This window comes from Botrytis sinoallii (genome assembly GCF_014898435.1).
Source record: "Botrytis sinoallii strain Bc 23 chromosome Unknown BSIN_003, whole genome shotgun sequence".
In the NCBI taxonomy this organism is placed as follows: Eukaryota; Fungi; Ascomycota; class Leotiomycetes; order Helotiales; family Sclerotiniaceae; genus Botrytis; species Botrytis sinoallii.
In genome coordinates, this window is record NW_024066030.1 from 3015814 (window position 1) to 3030272 (window position 14459).

General features: G+C 42.7%; 4 protein-coding genes across 4 annotated transcripts; 2 read left to right on the forward strand and 2 right to left on the reverse strand.

Moving 5' to 3' along the window:
• Nucleotides 1-1828: 1828 nt before the first annotated feature.
• EAF02_002502 (uncharacterized protein) lies at nt 1829-3827 on the forward strand (the record flags this gene model as incomplete). The annotated part of the gene is made up of 3 exons (XM_038898550.1): nt 1829-1898; nt 1951-2530; nt 2582-3827. The coding sequence occupies 3 exons, from the start codon at nt 1829-1831 to the stop codon at nt 3825-3827; spliced, it is 1896 nt and encodes a 631-aa protein (XP_038762242.1).
• Nucleotides 3828-7692: 3865 nt separating this feature from the next.
• EAF02_002503 (uncharacterized protein) lies at nt 7693-8472 on the forward strand (the record flags this gene model as incomplete). Its single annotated transcript, XM_038898551.1, has 1 exon — nt 7693-8472. One exon carries the CDS (start codon nt 7693-7695, stop codon nt 8470-8472), a length of 780 nt encoding a protein of 259 aa, XP_038762243.1.
• A 428-nt stretch (nt 8473-8900) lies between these two features.
• On the reverse strand, nt 8901-10895 carry EAF02_002504 (uncharacterized protein). The gene is made up of 5 exons (XM_038898552.1): nt 10619-10895; nt 10516-10552; nt 10367-10463; nt 9500-10298; nt 8901-9449 (listed from the first exon to the last, which is right to left on the reverse strand). Exons 1-5 carry the CDS (start codon nt 10719-10721, stop codon nt 9193-9195), a joined length of 1293 nt encoding a protein of 430 aa, XP_038762244.1. The 5' UTR covers nt 10722-10895; the 3' UTR covers nt 8901-9192.
• Nucleotides 10896-11094: 199 nt separating this feature from the next.
• On the reverse strand, nt 11095-14204 carry EAF02_002505 (uncharacterized protein). Its single transcript, XM_038898553.1, has 2 exons — nt 14058-14204; nt 11095-14001 (listed from the first exon to the last, which is right to left on the reverse strand). The coding sequence occupies exons 1-2, from the start codon at nt 14140-14142 to the stop codon at nt 11276-11278; spliced, it is 2811 nt and encodes a 936-aa protein (XP_038762245.1). The 5' UTR covers nt 14143-14204; the 3' UTR covers nt 11095-11275.
• Nucleotides 14205-14459: the final 255 nt, after the last annotated feature.

A 14459-nucleotide genomic window follows, 5' to 3' on the forward strand; every position in this document is an offset into this window, starting at 1 on the left:
GAAAATATCTTTTATACGGTTTCTAATACTTGCACTGACAGTATATTTTTGTACATCTAGGGCGTTCCCCAACCGTGCAGAATTGAACTACAGGAGTTGGAGCAACCACTGCATCTGGTGCGGAAATGGCATTGTGAAATATGCAGCTCTACCGCTAAGAAAACTAGGTTACTCCTCTTGTAGTTTACCATCTTGTAGTACGAAGTAAAGAGCATCTAACTTCGGAATTGCATACTTTATGGCTCCACGAGTATTTTGTTGAGGTTTTGATACCCTAGATCTATTACGACATACTTGACGTAGTTCAACTATTTTCATCTATCGTAATTCTATATTCAGGAAGTATCGACAACGGCTCGCAAGACCAATGTGCTAGGCGTTGGACAGCATGGAAATTCCATGGTGGAAGTATCCGAAATTGATTGTTTGTTGGGCATTCTTCGGTCAGCCTTTTCATTCACAATGAGAACTTTGCTCTGTAGACTCGCTCGCTCGCCATGGACAATTGATTGTAAATTAAGTAATCATGGCTTTCGGATCAGGCACTCTCGGCATCTCACAGTGCGCATACGGATATGTCATTCGCTGCAAATCAAAGGTATTGTGTGGATTCCAAGTGCACCGCCACAGACTTTCATAATCATCCACTAAAACCACAATCTTGGCGTACAAACCAGCTGAAGAAACCTAGCAAATCTATACTCAAACGTCATCTAGTCAAGATAAAAGAAACCAATGATGTAAAAGTGTTATGCAAGATACTCTTGGGCATCTTAACCTAAGTAGTCGTGGTGGACTTACGAGTAACTTCGGGCGAACATCTAGAAAGGAAGCTCGTTGTAGAATTTTCGTATGGACAGTTCCAGAAAGACAACCTTACTGATCGATGCGGATACATCGGAAGACTTCTACCTATTCTTGATGTTGATTGCTTCTCATTGAGCACAAGCACCTAGACATGTTCGGATAGCCTTGATTAGTTGAATACATTCAAACTAAACTTATATGCTTGCTTCTTACGTGAGCACAAGAGCAACTGATAGTCAGGAGAAGTTCATGTGCAGCCCTGCAGTTTTCCCCATAGAACAGAATCATCGAGTACTTTAGAACGATCACCTTCCTGTGACTTCGGCCAGTAAACATCTTTGATACGATAATAACAAACTTAATTATCAAATATGTTTCACACGGGCGGCTCGGCATCTATTGAAAAGTTTACTTGAATGTTACTTCAAGGATTTACAGCCTTAAGATCCCCCTACGATACCCATAGCTTTATGAAAGGTTTGCCCAAGATTTAAACAATCGCGTCACAGTATATTAAAAGATACAGTAAAGATACCACTAGGAAAAAAGATTACTAGGCAAGACTTACATACCGTCGTCTCTTTGGAGGGGTTCGTTACTCCTATTCCGCCTAGACTCAAGGGAGAGCTTGCGAAACCACGAAACTCAAAAATTAGAATATCTATAGTTGAACAGATATTAAAACTCCATGGAACATTGGAGCTCTTGAATCTGAATAATTTCAACACGGTACGGTCGTGCGAGGAAAGTACAGTAACCCACCATACAAATCTAGTCATCGTTTGTTTGTCTTTCCAACGTTGTCGGATAAGATAGCCAGAACCCCAGTGATCATCATCACTACAAAAGATCCCGCTGCGCCACTTCTCTACACCTTCTTCGTTTATTCCGTTGCAGCATCCCCACTTCACCTGGAATAACAATAACCTTAGCAAGTTTCCCATTTACCAACAGGATACGAAAAGGATACGAAAAAGAAACAACCACAGACGAGGTGTTCCTCTAGAGCTTCAATAATACGATGGTTGATACTGGTGTGGTCAAGAGGAAGGATACTACAAAGGGTCCTCCTTTGCGCATCTTATCTCTAGGTAAAGCAAACAATCCCTTCAACCTTTCGCGCATCTTACTAAGACTATATAGATGGAGGTGGTGTACGAGGATATTCTATGCTCATAATTATTCAAGAGCTCATGCATAGAACCTATGTCGAAATCGAAGGAAAAGCGCCCCGACGAGATCAAATTCCAAAACCTGCCGACCATTTCGATTTAATATGTGGTACGGGAACAGGCGGTTTAATCGCGATTATGCTTGGCAGATTGCGATTGGATTTGGAGACTTGCAAAGAAGTTTATGTACGAATGACTAGGAAAGTTTTCGAAACGGACAAAACAATTGCAGGTATACCATATCGATCGACTTTATTCAAGGCTTCGAAGTTGGAGGAAGCGATTAAGGAGTGTGTTAGAGAACATACATTATTCGAGAAGGAAGGAAATGATGGAGATAAATCTGCGCCAGCATCCGCCTTTCCCGGAAGTCCAATTAGTCCACTCAGCCCGGCAGCGAGATCAGAACCAAGACGACATTCAAGTAATGCTAGTGTCGCAAGTTTCAGTAATAGAAATCCCGCCAGCTATCAAAATAAACCATACATGTCGTCGAGGTGGGGAAATCCTAACGCTAGATTATATGACAATCGCCCAGAAAGGACTAAGACGTATGTTACACTGCAAGCCTCAAATACGCAATAATAGCTAACATAGAACAGGGCTGTGACGGCGATCTACAAAGGTACACGCAAAGGTGGCGCGCCAGCCATACTAAGATCCTATGATTCACGAAAAGAACCATCACCTGAATACGATTGTAAAATTTGGGAAGCAGGAAGAGCAACATCAGCCACAGGACTCGCATTCAAACCTATTCAAATCGGACAATCAGTGTTTATAGACGAAGGAGCTGGACAGTATAATCCTGCGCCATTCGCTCTCGATGAAGCTACAGTCAATGAATGGCCTGGACGAGATGTCGGTGTGTTTGTTAGCATAGGAACAGGAAAGAGACCCCCAGGAAGCGATCAAAATCAACATATGTGGTATGAAGGTTTCTTGGGCGAATTCGCAGATGCAAGAAGACGATTGATAGCCAAAATCGAAGGATGCGAAATCACTCATCAATACATGAAGGAAGAACATCTAAGCAAACGAGGCGTCAATATTGAAAATTATTATCGACTAAATGTGGAAATCGGTGTGGGAGAATTTGGTATGAACGAATGGAATCGTCTCGCAGATATTAGCACCGGTACTCGAAGATATCTCGGCAAAAGTGATGTTCAAAAAATGAACATCGAAGCAGCTGTGAAATTATCAAAAATTTACAGGGCAATTCAGAGAGCTAATGGTCACATGAGAATACCATCTATGGGTAATAGAGGAGAGAGTTATAAAAACTTACCCGATGTTCCAGAAGCTAATCCATTGGCTGTGGAACTCCCAGCTGAAGTCCCTCCCTTGACACCTGTTTCCGGTAATGCAGCATGGACACCATCTCCGAGACCAAGTTATGAATCAGGACATCATGATAGTCTCGAAGTTGCTCCTCTTGGTTCTATTAAAAGTGATCCTTTTTCGCCAGTTTCGTCTCCAGATCATCAATCACCACATTCATCTCCTTTGAATCATCCAGCAGACCATGGAGATCGGTTAACAGTTAATTCTCCAACTCCGTCACAATATCGAACGGCGTCTGGATCCGATAAAATTGCAATGATGAGTTTGGATGAATATCCTAGACCAGAAATTAGAATCTCGGATCCGCCGCCAAGAAACCCAAGGAGAGTTTCAGGTCCACCTCCAGTACCACCAAAGACACCGATTAATGGGGAGAGGCCTGGAGATGCTATGCAGAGGAGACCTATTGGAAACGGAAATGGCATTGTGGCGCCTTATCCATTGGAAGATGGACCGCCGCCAGTGGTTAATATGGCAAGAAAACCTAATTATGGAAGGTAGAGAATTTGAGCGGAGTGTGATCGTTTGAATTCGTAGACTTGGTGATACGGGTGAAGATGATCAACTGGAAAGGAAATCGGCGTTCGGCTTGAGGTCTCAGAAATGAGCAAGTTATTGATTTATTATGGGTTATGATGGAGTTCGGAATCAACCGATTGGTTGTTGCGATACCTTTTTGTTTTTTATGCTTCTATGGATGAGGATGACTGGAATGAAAGCGGATGAATGGGGGGAGTACCATTTCAATGGAATAGATGCGAGTGAATTAGAGTGATACGTCCTCCTGCACGGAAACGGTTTTGATATTCAAGTAAATAGTTTTCTTCTTCTAAGGATTTAAAGATTTATTTATTATTCGAATTTATGAATTTTCTCTTGCCTCTGCAGGTTTCATGATAGATTGCTTTTGGTGCTTGTGTGAAGTGGATTTGAGGGGTGGGGGTGGGGGGATGGGGGGTCAAGCTGAAAAAGGAATTAATCTGTCTCTGTATTTTCATGTTCAATTTTTGTTGGATAGAGATGTTGGATAGAGATTTTGGATATTGAATACCTGGGATGTATATGGAGATGATACATTAGCAGTACCGATCTTGTAACGATTCGAGATATCAAACGTGGGAAGAGGGAGGAGCGGGGCTGGGAAACTGGGTATCTGCTGCTGTCCTATCTATGAGAATGATGAGATGATGGTCGATGAGGGAGTGGACTAGAATTATGGTCATGATGGGGTTAGATGGTTTTCTTTCCGTGTATGTGTGCGTGTGGTGGGTAGGTAAGATGATGTGGGTGGAGAGGTAAGAGGGGACGAGTGAGTGGGTAAGTTGTAGGTGTGAAGAAATCGATGTGATGGGGATGGTGAATTGGATGTTAGGGGTGAGAGGAAGGGGTGGGGGGGGGCGATGGAGTGATTGAGTGATGATGGTGATAAAGGTTAAAGGTAGCGAGCAAGTAGTAATTATTATGATCACTTCGCTTTCAGGTATCATCGCCATCACCATCACCATCACTATAGCTGTCGATATCCTTTTCTCTTTTTGTCACTCTCAACACTGTACATATATCCTCGTCCTCCAATCGTCGAGAACATGCGTCTCAAGACAAGAGATAGGAGTAATGGATTTATCACTCCGAAATGCTAGAGCTGCCAGGTTCTGGGTTGGCGGTTGGCTCGGTCTTAGAATTGTGTTGGTTGATATGGTTGTTAATTTGGTGCTCTGAGATATGGGATGAGGATGGGGTTTTTATAGTGTGAGATGATGGATGATTTGGGTGAGGATTTTCTGGTTAACAGATCTGCAGGGGAAGAGATAGAATGAGGTTAGCGAAAGAGAGATGCTCAGAACGAGCAGGAATATATCTCGCGTGAATTATATTGAATCGTCTGATCTAATCATCGTTGATAGGAAATTTTGTGTCTCTTCGCTTTTCGACGGTGCGTGTTCACGGTTAATCCGTGAATGTCCAATTACTTTTTCGGCATTCGACAACGATACCTGAGATCATACCGAGCTCGTTCCGCAAACTAATAGATTTCCTCTTGAAAATTGAGTTTCATCCACTTCCTCCTTCGTGTTAAGTCCGTCACTCCATCACCGGCTCAAACCCTGAGACTTCATCCGCTGCAAGAGATATAGATTGAGGAGATCCAGATCGGAAAAATGCGAGGCTTTTTCGTTAGGATTCCACGCCGAGAGAAAGTGCGAAATGTGAATCCTTCTAATCTCTGACGTCGTGCGAGTTGGTTATGGAATTGCGGGTTCGTACTAACAGGTCATCGCTTGAAAATGGCTTGGGTATACACGCGTACGCCGCTTGGTATAAAAAGCTGAGTTTATTTTATGCTTGATGTCTATATGTGATAGTAGACAATCATATGTTGCCATTCAGGGGGGTGTAATACAGCTAATTAGTTAGTGTCAAATATCTTCAATTAGTAATAAATTGACTATATTCCGGGTTGTGGGATGTATCTAGTTAACGGGATGAGCGAACTTTTGTTACCATTTTTTCTTATCTTTGTCAATTTCTGTGATTCAGACTAGATCAACTTTTACTGTCAAATAAATCTAAGCATTTTGAAAAAGAAATCGAGGCTTATATTCATGGATTCCCTAAACCAAGGATTCGGAAGTTTTCTACTTAAAGTGATGTCCACTGCACTCTGCGAATCTTTTGATATCACACCTACAGAGGATAATATTTCTGAGTGGCTTCGGTATTGTGGATTTGAGATTGGATAACAGTTTATCTTTATACTTTCATGAAGAAAGATTAGAGAATTCTTTGGTGAATACATCCAAAGAATTGGGGTTGAACTTGAGGGTGTCATACCAGGATCCGCATTCCATCATATTCTTAGGGCTCTTGGAATTAGGTAGTATAAGTATCTCGCCGAGTTCTATTTTCGCTTCTGGTCACCCTTACTTGTCCCACAATTGGTAGCAAGTCAGGAAGATAGTACCTTGAGAAATTTTGGTGGACTGGAATGGATAATGAGAACTATATAAAAGCTCTCTCGAGAAAAATAATCAAAGCAGAAATTTTAGAATCCCCGAAGAAACAGGAGTTATGAAAGCATACCGTCTATTCTTCTAGGCACATACCATACTCGTGAAGAATTGGTAGTATATTACTTGGGTCATAAGATAGTAATTGACCGATATTATGAAAATTGACTGGTATAAATTTATTAATATCATTATATCATTCCTGTTGTCATTTGAGTTGATTAGTATCAGAATTGAGACTCCTAGATGTGTAATTTTGCGTTAAAGATCTTGACTGGGAATTTGTAAGAGTGGAGGGGAGTAATTTTGGGGGACAAAATGAGTCGGATGATAGAATTGAAAGGAGTTGATGCAGATTATGATCACAAAGAATTTTGATTATTGGGCAGCAACCCTACCATAATTATTACCTTTTCATCCTCAATTGATCTCGAGTCACTCTTTTTGATCAGGATTTTCATAATAGTACATGTGAAATAATACTTAAATTCTTGGTACCGTTTTCTTACAACGCTAAATCCCATCTACGCCTATGAGCCCTATACTATATCAATCTCACACGTCGAATATATCCTATTCGCTACCTTAAGCGACCCATTTATCTGGAGATCTTCCTCTATGAAAGCATGAGTTGTCGCAAATTACGCACCACGCTCTGCAAGTGATCTTCACAATTCAAACTCTATTTTTCCACATGCTTAAATTTATTGCATGATATTCTTCGTCGTAAACTTCCTGAGCGATGAAAGTACGACAATGGGTAATGGGTGGCATGGCTGCCAATTCTTCCTGTATCCTTTATCTGCCGCTGCCCCTGAGTTAGACGACCACGAGAAAAGTCACAACAGCAGTCTGAATCCCTGTAATACACTATCATAGTGAAGAAGACTTCATGCCAATAACAATGATGTAATTCCATTTAAGCTACTTGTCTTATGCTATTTTTGGATAATATGTGGCCTTTGACTGGTTAGTGCCTTCTAGAGACCTTCTAAGGTATTTACTAAAGGAGTGGTCCCACTTTTTCACAACTACAACGCAGTGCTCATGAGCTGAGACTGCCTGTGATTCGTTATTCGTAGAAGATAGCCCGTCGTGATACTTTTTGTAGTTAATGGTGTACTAAGAGGTGCTACTGTTTTCCAGATAGCTCTACCGTTCTAATGTGAATAAAATGCTTTTCTCCCCGTACTGTCACAACCATTCTCAAGAAAATTAATCAAAGTACCGCTCAATACATTTTATCAAGACCAGGTCATCTGGTAAAATTACTAGATATATAAGAACAATATTTCAAACATTAAAGGAATCACTACACAAGCAATTCCCACCATCTCGAGATCGACCACTCTGACGTCATGACCATTCGTCGGATGCACAATCCGATGCCTGGGAGGGTGATCGAGAAAACGAGAGTCCCAAAGGATGGCAAGGATATCCAGAGACCAGGACCACGTATGGAGAGGCAAGCCCTCCGGGCTACCTTCAGACCCCCATATCCCGGAGATGATTTGGTATCGAGCGGGAAGAAGCCTGCCATGGAAGAAGACTCCTTGGACATCGATAAATTTCTCTCACTACCACCCAAAGACGATACTCCGATGATATCTGAGAAAGAACCCGAACCCGAGATTGCTCCAAAGCTCCCCGAAAACTCAAATGAAAATGATTCAGAATCAGGCATGTGTGAAGAATTGTTGGAGCAGTTTCCTCATTTCTTTCACCTAGACGAAGATCTCCCGATCCCCGAGCGTAGTCCACCGATCTTCGAAGACACAATCCAATACGATTCAACCACCGAATCCGAAAGGAATAGAGCAAAATCGGCCCTGTTAACATTTTTCTCGTCGCCGAGTAATAGGCGCGGTAAATTAAGAATAACCAAGAAAGACGGTGGTCTTGAAATTTTCAAGAACTGCTGGAGCCAGGATATGTCTGGTATACAGTTGAATGTTGATACTGTTGATGATATCATGGAAAGATTCTTTTCGGCAACTAATCAGTACGTTACTTTAATGATATCGAGGGGGATAACCCAGAGTCATGGGATCAAGATTGAATTGCAGGGTTTGAAGAAATCAGAGCCGGCCGCAGAATGCAGCAGCGTGGATATCTCTGGACTGAGCTTGGATATGTAAGAAGTAGGGGAAGACGGGTATACTGTGTCAGTGAAGAAAGATAGATCTATCTTAAAAGGCGGACTGAAGTAAAATCTGTTGATTTCCGTCAGTAAGCATGTTTGAAAAATATCAGTGGGAGGACTGCTGTACAGGAATATTTTAATCATCATTAATTTTTAATTTTAAATACATTCTTCATCCAAGGTGCATTACCCTGAGATTGAAACCATCGGTAAGAGGAAATTTGCAGATTCTGATTCTGCCATCGCCCTGTTTCTTCTCATTATCATAATTCTAGAGCATATTTGGTGGAGCATGTGTAAGTATCAAAGATGGCATGGCTTTCAATTGTGGATCGAGGGTTGGCATGTGAACACTTACAAAGACACCTTTGGGTTTTCGAGAACACCCCAAGTCCATTCCATTCGCCTGTGCGAGTTTTATCCGCGGTCTATTTCAAGGTAATAAATTTCTTTCTAATCCAAAAAGTAAGAGCACAAAATGTTCATAGCACCCATTGATTCCCCAGTCCAGCCAAAGATTCCTTCCATCCACTTTTCCTCGCGTTGCAGAATGCTTCTCAAAAGCAGCAGATATCAAAAGCTCATAATACCTAGACGCCGTATTGCCCATTGGTAACGAAGAATAAAATGTTCAAAAACAACGACCCCGCCTCATATCTCATCATCCATCTCTATTTTACACGTCCCCCTTCTTGATCCAATCTCGGTCCAGCACCTATCCCATATTCGCACCCATTTCACGTCCACTGGTAGTCGCAGTTGTAGGGTTGTCGTTATTCCAACTCAAATATGTGTGATCACCCAGTTTTCTTGGTTTTATAAGATGAGTAACGGTGAAGAGCGCACCGAGTAGGATACAGAGACCTCCAACCACGATATAGGCGATACCTAGGAAAGGATTCTTACCACCCATAACGGTACGGGTTGAAAGAACGATTGATTTAGTACCGCCATATTCGGTAACATTGAAAACTGTGGATTGTTAGGAAATAAAAATAGAACTGTGGAGTTTTAAGGCTTACGATGTGTGATGTTGACTTGATACTGTCCAGTTTTCATAGTATCGTCGTCATTTCTCTGTAACAGTTTACTAAATGTTGGCAAACCAGCCAATCTCATCCAAACTTGGAATGCTTCATCGTTCTCGAGATCAGGATGGTAATCGTCACTGTAATTGTTTGGATATCGCTCAACCCAGTTTGGAGGAACAATCACATCCGACCAATTGTATTTTGTTTGACCATATAGCTCCCTATCACTACTCCATGACACATCTGAGTTGTTCTTCATAGGATATACTACGCCACCCGAGGTGCTATTCGCGACATTTTGTAGAAATGGACTTGAGAATGTGTCATTAAACACGGAGTTTGGAGCTAGACCACAAGGATAATATGGCTTATCGACACCATTATCGTTTACAGTCGTGAGTGGCGTACAATCGCTAGAATGTATGGTACTTGCGGGAACGGCTTTTCCGGAAAGCTGATTAGAATCGAAGGACTTAGCATATCGTCGATGGTTTTGGTAGAAGTTTGTGAGCTTATAGTAGAATAGAACAGGAGGCTCCATTTCGGATTTGATTGGAAATGTGAGTCGACACTGTACAGCTGGAACAGTAGCATGTGCGACACTGCCGTTGTAGTATGTTTGGTTGATATCTTGTCTGCACCATTGCGGAGGAGTTCCCTCATATACATATGGTGTTTTGAAAAACATTTCAACATTGTCATCAGGCATAAGAGAGCCTGTATCGAGGTAGTCGGTGCAGGTTGGCGCATCCGTATGGCATTTCGAATAATCGAGTACAATTTCTTGGACCTAATCCAAAACATCAGTCATAACTTTATCAAGACAACTCCTGTAGAAATCGTCTTTCATTTACTGACCACACTACTAGCATATAACAACCCTCCACCGATTGGCGCGAAAATAATTCCGATGGCGAAGAATAATGGGAGGACGGTTTTTGGTGTTAGAATTGGTCTTGCATCGTGTCAGCTTCATTCTTGGGCAATAAATACCAAACATCACTCACTGCCATGCCTTCAATCTTTGTTGTCTAAACGCCGTATCTATTTATTACAAATTGTAATCAGTATACAATTCATGTGCGTAGCATTAAATAATGGGTCCCTCACTTGCTGGCCGTCTACTCTTCGTCTTTCCTTTGTCACCATGTAGATGAGGATCTTGCGAACTGATGGAGTCCTCATGTTGCATTGCTGGTGGTTGATCAGCCATCTTGAGATTGACTTGCGATCATGAGCCGAATATTGTGATTGATGTTATTCCTCGGCGTAAGTCGCAGAAGATTCCAAATGATTGTTGAAAGATGTCGTCGCGATTATGATGATTGATTGCGCAGTTCGAGCCCGTGGTTTCCGCAGCCGCGATTTAAATTTAGCGCACTTCAGCCACACTTTCAAAACGTTCAGCCACATCAAGGAGGCAGCAGAGGCGAGGAAAGGAGATGAGGACATGAAGCTGTAAAAAACGATGATATACAATCAATTCTGAAAAGAGTCATTAACCATCTGTCGAAACTGTTTGGTGCAGTTAAGCGCCCATCGTGATGTCAAAATTTATTTCATTATATTTATATCAGCTCTAAGGCTCATAGCAGTGCTGTGTATTGAGCAATATTCCCAGCCGGCCCCAAAAAGAGTCGTTACAGATGCTTGGCATAATGAATTGAGAACCCGACAACGCTATTTGGATATATCTATGCTCCCATAAAACTCCCATCCCATCCCGCAAGTACTCCTCAATTGGATCACAAGATCTTGTATAATCATTTACTCGTCTTTGAACAACCACGCACCTCCCGGCCTCATAGCTTCCGCATATCTTTCGGCTACCTTTTCTCGCTCTATTTCCTTTTGCTTCTTCTTGAATGCCTCATCTTCTTGCGTGGTAGGAAAATCAGCCTCCCAGAATCCAGGTGGTGTACTTCTCCTCGGGACAACAGATTTATGCTTCCCCATTGTGTTGGATGCTTTCCATTTTCTAGCTTGTGCTAAACTATCCTTTCTTTCTTCTTTTCCCATCGTCCAAATCTTATGCTTGTTGTCACCTAAGTACTCTTCAAGAAGTGCATCTTCCTCTGCCTTTTGTGAAGTTGTAGGGTTTTCCCTCACGGGATACAAAGCTTGCGCTAAAGCACCAAATTGCTTCCCGCAACATTCTTCTCTAACACAACCCGGAAGACATTGACGATCCTTACCACGAACTACTTCTGTGTATGCATAATCGTAACCTTGATTGAAGTGTGGATTGATTTTGAAGTGATCAAGTTTTAACGCAGTCACAGGTCGTAATCGATAAGGCTCTCGTTCGGGATCATCTGAGTCAAGATCTCGCCCAACTCCTCTTCTTGATCTTCCCTTACTTGTTGTCGGTGTCTTGGACTTTCCTGGCCTTACTTTCGGAGTCAGTTCGGTATGCGATTCAATTGCTTCGCGAAGTGTTTCTGTCGAGCCTCGTCTTGAACCTCTCAGTGAAGGTCTAGAAATATCTCTCACAATACCAGCTCGAGGAAGGCCAGTGTGCTTTTTGGCGATTTCAGACCCTTCATCGCTTACCGATGCTCTCCGTTCTGGTCCGGAAGTCTCTTTCTTGACAACACTCCGAGGACGGCTGGAAGCTCTTTTGATAAGTACATTCCCTTCGTCGCTTATGATCGCTTTTCTTCCTGGCACCGGAGTATCATCCTGTATTTCGAGATCTTCACGATGCTTTTGCAAGTGTGGAGTAGTAGCTAGGGTCTTGTGTTTGTCGAGGCGATTCGTCATTATCTCTGTCGATAACTTGGACGGCGGGAGTATTACCGATCGTACTTCTGGGGCTACAGATTGCGGTGTTGGATAGGCGGTGATTTTCGTCGGCGGAGAGCTTGAAAGAAGATTATCAAGAAGGTCAGCGGAATGAATGCGTCCTTTCCCGGCAGCCACGGGGGTTTTTGCGGGACTGGTTGACTCTCCATCTTCGAGTATTTCCTCCACTCCTCGAACGCTAGCACTTGGGTTTCGTTGCCGTTTAGTCGGTAGATTAGGGTCCACTGTATTTGGAAGAATGCGGTTGGTACTGAGTGGTCGTAGAGGTTTGCCAACTGAGCTTTTACCTCTCTTACTCGCTGGCGTAATCATTGTCCTTCCTGGCTGCCCAATGGTGGCAGGTGTAGGGACTTGGTTTTGCTCGTTCATATTGCCATCTAGTAACAACTCATCACTCACCGCGTTCTCAACTCGGTTCTCAACATCTTCAACGTATGGTATGAATGCTCGGCGCCGCTTTCTTGGTGTGACAACCCTGTCACCAGTGTCATCTAAATCCAGACTTTCGCTTGCATGGAGAATTCTAGCTGTGATAGGGCTACTTGACTCAAGTTCCTCTAACTTAACCTTAGGTAACGGCGTTCGTTGTGATTCACGCTCGTTCCCTTTCCTTTTCCTTTTCCTCACCGGACGAGCAGATATAAACTCTGGGACATCGTCGGATGATGGTATCTTGGGCGTCTCTATGTTTGACTCACCGACAGTAGCAATCACCCTACTACCAGATGGTGAGGATTCTGGATCTTGAGTAGAACTCGAATGACATGGTTCAATAGGCAGAAACTGAGTTTCTTCGGCGCTAGTCACACGCTGGGATCTTCGCACATGCCTCGGAAGTTGCGGGGATTCATGAACTACTTCCTCATTTCGATCAAGTTCATGGCCAGTATCATCCACATCGGACTGTAGTTTATTATCATTCGATGGAAGATCTTTTGTAGGACTCGTTACACGAACTTCGGTCGGCTGAAGAGCGACATCAACATGTTCTTGGTTGTTAGGTGTCGTAAGCTTTCTTCCTTCCAAATCTTGCGACTTCGACCTCGACTTCCGGGTTCTTTGCGCTTGTACTTCAGTTCCATCAACTTTGTTCGTATGTGATATATGCAGCTCGTTGTTCCACGCTTCCCATCGACGTAATTGCGCATTCTTATCTCGCAGAATTTCGGCATACTTATCTGCTCTTTCCTTCTGCATCAACCATTGTTCCTTGATGCGCTTGCGCTCGTTGTCGAGTTCCCTATAATTTGATTGCCGGCCCATCGAAGGTACTTTTCCGTTGTCAAATGAACTTGATCTCTCATTATCGGTACTAGCAAGCTCGGCATCTCTTGCTCGTATGGCCGCGTTGCCTAATTCCATCGATAACTTTTTGTTCTGATCCTCAAGATCTTCCACCCTCGAAGTCACATTCTGATATTTCTTTAATTCTTCCCGAAGATGCCTGTTCTCATCTTCAAGTTTATCTGCCCTGGTTGCCGCATTCTGGTTCGACCGAAGCTCCTCTTTGAGCCTTGACACATCTTCCTCCAGAATCTTAATCCTCACTCCCTTCTCATGTAACGAATTCTCGTTCGATCTGATCTGCGCAGCATGTTTTTCATTATCAATTTCAAAAGAGTTTGCTTTCAAACGTAACTCTTCCAATTCATCCTTTCGAATAATAGTATTATCTCCGTTCACAAGTTCTGCGAGGTAAACATGGTCAGCAAACAATCCCAATCAATCAAAAGATTAACCTTACCATTGTCAAGATTCTGCTCGATATTATTGCAGATGTTAGTCAATTGCTCAAATAATTCGCGTCTGCCATTCCTCCATTGCTCCATTTCTACAGTTGATGCTGAATTTTGTGTTCATCGCGGTTGTGAAGTGAAGTGTTGAAGTGGCGCGTCGCGTTGTCAAATTACTTTGACGTCAGTGATTTTGGCGTGGCACGGGCTCGGTCAAGTCACTGTACAGGTAGGCAGAACCCAACTTCACTCCCGAGACCCCGATATTGTGGTAATTCATTCAACACAAACAAACACGATTGATCCGCAGAGAATACAATTCTTTATTTGCAGTACTTAAATCCAAATATCCACTTGTTTTTGTTATGCATTTATCGCAGTATAATGGTTTCACGACACACTCTTAGATCATC